Source organism: Garra rufa, chromosome 20, assembly GCF_049309525.1.
Source record: "Garra rufa chromosome 20, GarRuf1.0, whole genome shotgun sequence".
In the NCBI taxonomy this organism is placed as follows: Eukaryota; Metazoa; Chordata; class Actinopteri; order Cypriniformes; family Cyprinidae; genus Garra; species Garra rufa.
The window spans coordinates 29558861-29565779 of NC_133380.1; the positions used below are offsets into that span (position 1 = coordinate 29558861).

The 6919-nt window shown below is 38.5% G+C and overlaps 1 protein-coding gene across 2 annotated transcripts; it reads right to left on the reverse strand.

Moving 5' to 3' along the window:
- Positions 1–1303: 1303 nt before the first annotated feature.
- On the reverse strand, positions 1304–5326 carry cnbpb (CCHC-type zinc finger, nucleic acid binding protein b). Of its 2 annotated transcripts, none has more exons than XM_073825702.1 (5): positions 5197–5326; positions 3588–3712; positions 3432–3497; positions 2484–2682; positions 1304–2411 (listed from the first exon to the last, which is right to left on the reverse strand). In XM_073825702.1, the coding sequence occupies exons 2-5, from the start codon at positions 3688–3690 to the stop codon at positions 2294–2296; spliced, it is 486 nt and encodes a 161-aa protein (XP_073681803.1). In that variant the 5' UTR covers positions 3691–3712; positions 5197–5326; the 3' UTR covers positions 1304–2293. The 2 variants fall into 2 exon arrangements, with proteins under 2 accessions (XP_073681803.1, XP_073681804.1); XM_073825703.1 differs by lacking the exon at positions 5197–5326 and adding an exon at positions 4807–5140.
- Positions 5327–6919: the final 1593 nt, after the last annotated feature.

Sequence of the window (6919 nt, forward strand, 5' to 3'; positions counted from 1 at the left end):
ACACAGATATGAAGGATTGAACCATCTGAGACACTTAAGTTCATGAAGGATTTAGCTCTCCAAAGCTGAAAAACTGAGCTATATGTCTCAAGTTACATTGCAGCTATGCTTAGCTCTGCTCTTATTGATCCACGGTAACTTGATAGCACTTCACACCCCCCTGACATTACTTTGCTATCTCATTTGGCTTCAAGAGACCTAAAAATAAAGTTTCTATATACTGTATTAGTCACATGACATCATCAGCAAAAATCAGCCCTACTTGTGTTTCATACTGTTTTTTTTTTTTTTTTTGTAATGCAGTCCATTCATGTTTGCACGCACAAGTACATATCATTTTAAGTATAATGTGTCGTTAACACTGTTGTTGAATAATTTACTGATGAAATTCATTCCTTAAGTTACGGTTCGTCAGATACCGTGTAGACCAGCTGTCGCATTGAGCTATAAACTTGCTCTCCTCACACTTCAGCTCTGAATAGCCTCCATAGTAAACTAAATGGGGCATTCACTCGACTATCAGGTTTCGGTTTTCAAAGGGCTCTTTGGCCTTATGTTGCTTAATGTATCAACAGAAAAACAGAAGTGCGTTTGTACAGATGTCAACAGTAAAAAACTGTTACAAGTCCTTTTTGGCTGCACACCAAAGAATAGCTATCAGATTTTAGAAATAAAAGTAACTTTTTTACTATTATTTAAAATTCCAAAAATGAGCTTATGGTTAAAAAATATAATTTATATGACCCTGGACTACAAAACCAATCTTAACCAAAAAATACTTTGTATGGGTCAAAATGATCGATTTTTCTTTTATGCCAAACATCATTACAATATAAAGTAATTAGTTTCCTACTGTAAATACATTAAAACTTAATTTTTGATTAGTAATACACATTGCTAAGAACTTGGACAACTTTGAAGGTGTTTTTCTCAATATTTTGATTTTGTTGCACCTTCAGATTCCAAATTTTCAAATAGTTGTATCTCAGCCAAATATTGTCCTATCCTAACAAACCATGCATCAATGGAAAGCTTTATTCAGCTTTCAGATTTTGTATAAATCTCAATTTAAATTTTTTTTTTTGGACTGGTTTTGTAGTCCAGGGTCACATATATAAATATATATATAAAAATTCAGTTTACATAGATGAACATTCAGTATGCAAGGTTCACCACTCACAAAAAAAAAAAAAAAAAAAGTATATGAGAGGCAAAACCCAAAATGCAAAAAAACTAAATCTGTGTATTCCTGGAAGGAAACAGTAAAATGAGACCACTCAGAAAAGAAACTTCAGTCTTCACACCCCTTCCTCCTCCAGATTTATTGATAGTTTAAAATTACATTTCTATGTCCTAGAACTTCAGTTGCATTTACCTTCCGACTTAAAAACTGAGTACAAGCAAATGATAGTTTTTTTATTATTATTTTTAGAGTAGTCTAAGTGATATTGTACAAAAATAACATTTTGATTTCTGTGAAAACAATCACCTTTCTTCTAGCTCCAAATCTGACCTTTTTTTTTTCTTTTTCTTCTTTTGTTGTTATTTTATTGAAGTTTTCACCTTGGGTAGAACGACCTAAACTCCATCCATCCATATCGCTTGGGATCATGAACTAGGTTTTCGACGTCACGGCTGTCCCGAATGATCAAACAGCCCATGTTTTACAAAGGATATCATTTTCTGAAACTGTTATTACACAAGGTTTCCAGAATATGCTATAAAGTCTGCTTTATATTACACGTTACATTTTTTTTTTTGTTGTTTTCTCCACATAGCTGCGTACTGCTGGTTTGGCCTGGATAGACCTGACCGTATGTGTCCTGTGCTGCTTTTCCAGGTCAATCACTCGTAGGCTACCTCAGTCTCATTGATAAAACAAAAAATGCAAAGCATTCCGAAGCGAGCGCTTCCCTGATCTGTATGGTTCTTTTTTACCATGGTTTTTTTTTCCGATCTCTCCGAGGCCGTGGTCCACGAGCCTCTAGAGGCCTACTCGACAAACGTTCTTCCCACTCAACACATCTCACACATCCCTGTTCACCAGTGGCATGGAAAGGGGGTTCTTTAACAAAGCATTATACATAACACCTCTACCAAACTAAACATAAACATTTTTGTATTAAATGCAGAAAGTGGAAAGTTTTTTTCCACCCCTTTCCTCCTTTTACATGTCAAGAGCTCACTGGCCTGGGAATAGCCTCTATCTGCCAACCGTTGGCCAGTGAAGAGGATTCAGAGAAAATAATACAACCATCAATCAGAAAAAGGAGGGGCGAACAAGGAAACGGGACTAAGCGGTGGCCTCAATGGTGCATTCTTTTGCCACGTGGCCAGATTTTCCGCAGTTGTAGCAGTTGACTTCGCTCGCCTTGCTGCACTGTACGGCGACGTGGCCGATCTCCCCGCACCTGAGAGGAGCAAAAGCACAAATCAGACCCAACGATATGCCACATCGCTCACCGTCAAGGGTCGTTCCTCACCTGTAGCACTTGACTTTTTCACAGCCTTTCTGAATGTGTCCGAAGCCGCCGCAGGAGTAACATTTCTGCTCGTTGGCGTGGTCGCAGTCGCGGGCCATGTGGCCGGCTTTGCCACAGTTGTAGCAGACCTGCTCCCTCTCCTTCTTGGGCTCCTTGCAGTCCCTGGAGATGTGACCACCCCTGCCACAGTTGTAGCACGCTGCAAAACACACGCAGAACATCTCACTAAAACAACGCATTCAACAAAAATGCTTGCTGACAAAGCAAGAGCCTGCTTGCCATTACTGCTCACCCTTCTCCCATTCTAAAAACACTTTTTATTCCCTTTAATGGATAATTTATAAATGAATATCCATGTACACTGAAAAAAAATGGTGTAGAACATTTTCATTCAGACTATTTCTAATAAGGTTCACAAATAATGACTAAGAAACTGTCATTCAGTCTTTCTACTTCAAAATTCCATGTTTATCTTAAAGTGTTACTTATTCTTTGTAATTTGTCAAATTTACTAGCAATTGCTGACTAAAAATAGTTTCCACACCAATTTTTACTCAGTATATATGTAATCAGTTATTTTTAACACTGTTGAACCATTTCAAAGTTCACTGTCTCAACTGTAACTGTTTTTAAAATGTACAAGCTGATTAAAAATGGTTTCTATACTAATTTTTGGTAACATTTTTTACCATTTTAAGGTGTCCTTGTTACACACAACTAAACCCTAATCCTGAACCCTAACCATATAGTATGTAGTTAATTAACAGTACTCAGTACTGAAATTTATAATTACAGTGTAATAAGGACATCTTAAAATAAAGTAACACAATTTTTTTTTCAGTGTACCACAAAACAAACACGCCGAGTGTCCGACAGCCTCATTGATATGCAAAATGTCTACATTCAAAACAATTAAATCACCATTTTGTAAACATTTAATGTTCTTACCATCCTCAGTCCTCTCGCAGTCCCTTGCAACATGGCCTGGTTCTCCACAGCGATAGCAGAAAAGATCTAGTGTGGGCAGGAGAAATGCATTATTTACCAAATCAGCTGAGCTGATATCCGTTTTAAGACCAGTTCATAACAGCGAGCGGCTCGTACCTTTCCCTCTGCCACGTCCCTTTCCACGGCCGCGTCCAGCGTTTGGACAGTTCTTGATCCAGTGGCCAGAACGGCCGCAACCAAAACACTCGTTGCTGCTCATAGCCTCTGACTGCACCCTACGACTGAAAAAGCAAATGACAGATTACAGATTAAACTTTATGGAAATAAATAGGTATATGCTTTATATGAGTGAGAAACGCGTGCTACGGCTGCAGTCATTCCTGTCTGGACACCAGAGTTATGTCAGATATTCAATTGACATAAACCTAGAATGTGGTGCTCATAAATATATATATATATATATATATATATAAAAGAAATCTATTTTATATTAAAAGTACATTTTTATGGTCTGCCGGTCAAACTACATTAACTTGACTGAAAAGTAAAATCATTAAAGCACATCATTATAGCTGAGCACATTTTACTAAACAGCTGTAAACCGGTTATAAACGGGAATATAAAGTAAATAGAATTAGCATTTACTTTAAATGACAATGACATTGATTTGCATCACCAGATAAAAAAAATTATATATTATATATATATATATATTTTTTTTGTAGTTTTCAATAAAATGCCATTTGCAAAATAATTAGTTTTATGGCACATGTACATTGATAAAAGTCTTAGACATTTGATATGCTAACATTACTGCTCCTTAACTGTTTAACTTTTAAAAGAGACGGTTCTCTGTTGAACGAGTTCTTGACTCGAGAACCACTCGGGGAGATTTAACCGATTCCTTGAAAAGATTCCCAAAACACGAATAGTTCACGAACTGGACTTTGCTACAACTGTCAATTGTTACAGCTCGTGTGGTGCATTTCTGCATAAACTATTTAAACATTTCAAAACCCACCAACCCGGACAGCATTTTTGGGTATCGTTGGTGCGAACGGTTCAAATCGGAGCGCCATGTGTTCGATGTTCGATTGGAAGGTTCAGAACGCGCCAACGATGCCAAAAACACTACGAATCGAATGTTAGAACGCGCCTATTGTGGGCAAAAATGCTGTCTAGGTAGCCTGTGTAAACACACTGTTGTTAAATATAGAGCGAATACATTGAGTCACTACCTGCCTTTAAATCTCACCGCGCTACTCGCTCAAGTATCTGCACATCCACGCAGTGATCAAAACAAGATGATCTTGTGACATGAAAACCTGATAAAGATCAGCAGTCTTCAGGGCTGATATCTGGCCTGTCCACTCACCCAGTCCATCACGCTGGTTCCCACAGACCCTCTCTCACCCTTTGGGAGACCATCCAGTCCCACGACGACATTATATCTATCCTTCAGCTATGTGCGCGTGCTCGGGCGATAAGTGCATTCGCTAATTTCAAAAATCATCATCGCAATACTGCGACCGTTCGATGGAATGGCATGACTTTCCCGCTCGCAGCCTGTCGCAGTAGGCCAAAGTGCGCCGTCAGAAAATCTCACTTCTGTACCTTTCTGGACAGATTCAACCTCAACGATTCGCCTTAAAAACACAGCTCTGGCATTTTAAGACAGCGGAGACACTCTCCGAGACCGTGACGATGTCACCACACCATATGCATCGAGTTAAATGTCGTATTTTCGTCCTTTAAGGGAACTCACCTCGGCGACGTGACTCGTTGCTGTTTATTTTCGGTTCCTCCTCTCTGCGCTGCGCCACACGCGGTTTGCGCACGGCACGCTCACGGCCGACTCCTTCCGCCCCGCCCACCGCGCTCTGCACACGGCCCGCTCATTCTGCAAACACGCTACGGTGATAGATCACCCATTCACGACCGAGACATACAGGGCCAGCTGCCTGACGCTTCTGTGATGCGTCAGCCGCAACACCTAACATTTATATGATACAGTCCATGATCAGAGATAGATAGATAAAATAGCTAAAAATAAGAATGGCAGTACATTGATTGCTTTGTAAATCTCGTTTTAAATCTAATCTGTTGTCTTAAACCTTGGACCAAAAAGTAAGTAATGTACATGAAATGTTTCAAGGACATCATGTATCAAATAGGTCAAAAATGAGCAGTTATGTATGCAAGCCGTTCAGGAAAAAATGCATGTGTATTGTGTGAATATGGATTGGTTCACTGGTTGAATGTATGGTTTAATCACAAACGCATTTGTTCATAATACATTGGCATAACCAGACATGTATTGGTTTAGATACATCGGTCTGATCACATGCACATGGGTTTGCTCCTGTATACGTTGGTTCGTTCAAGTAATCATTGGGCTTCTCAATAATGCATTGGTTTCCTCGACTATGTATTGGTTGAGATAAATCGGTTTCCTCAATACATTGGTTTGTAAGTATATTGTTTTCTTCAGGTATATATATTATGGTTTAGATTCATTGGTTAGCTCAAGTATACATTGGTTTGTAAGTATATTGTTTTCTTCAGGTATATATATTATGGTTTAGATTCATTGGTAAGCTCAAGTATACATTGGTTTTTTCAGCTGTAGATTGGTTTAGATACATTGGTTTACTTAAGCTTATATTGTTTTTTTCAATTACACATTGACTTAGATATATCGGTTTCCTCAACTGTGTATTGGTTATTATATATTGGTTTATTTAAGTATATATTGGTCTGTATATATTGGTTTCTTCAGGAACATATTGGTTTGTGTATACAGGTCCTTCTCAAAAAAATTAGCATATTGTGATAAAGTTCATTATTTTCTGTAATGTACTGATAAACACTAGACTTTCATATATTTTAGATTCATTACACACATTTGAAAGTAGTTCTAGCCTTTTATTGTTTTAATATTGATGATTTTGGCATACAGCTCATGAAAACCCAAAATTCCTATCTCAAAAAATTAGCATATTTCATCCGACCAATAAAAGAAAAGTGTTTTTAATACAAAAAAAAAAAGTCAACCTTCAAATAATTATGTTCAGTTATGCACTCAATACTTGGTCGGGAATCCTTTTGCAGAAATGACTGCTTCAATGCGGCGTGGCATGGAGGCAATCAGCCTGTGGCACTGCTGAGGTGTTATGGAGGCCCAGGATGCTTCGATAGCGGCCTTAAGCTCATCCAGAGTGTTGGGTCTTGCGTCTCTCAACTTTCTCTTCACAATATCCCACAGATTCTCTATGGGGTTCAGGTCAGGAGAGTTGGCAGGCCAATTGAGCACAGTAATACCATGGTCAGTAAACCATTTACCAGTGGTTTTGGCACTGTGAGCAGGTGCCAGGTCGTGCTGAAAAATGAAATCTTCATCTCCATAAAGCTTTTCAGCAGATGGAAGCATGAAGTGCTCCAAAATCTCCTGATAGCTAGCTGCATTGACCCTGCCCTTGATAAAACAC

What these genes read in the sequence shown, in the direction of transcription:
- cnbpb (XM_073825702.1), bottom strand. Translation starts at nt 3,690, where the DNA reads ATGAGCAGCAACGAGTGTTTTGGTTGCGGCCGTTCTGGCCACTGGATC. An exon ending in GGGACGTGGCAGAGGGAAAG is followed by an intron (nt 3,498 to 3,587) that starts GTACGAGCCGCT and finishes TGCCCACACTAG; the next exon opens with ATCTTTTCTGCTATCGCTGT. An exon ending in GAAAAAGTCAAGTGCTACAG is followed by an intron (nt 2,412 to 2,483) that starts GTGAGGAACGAC and finishes TGCTCCTCTCAG; the next exon opens with GTGCGGGGAGATCGGCCACG.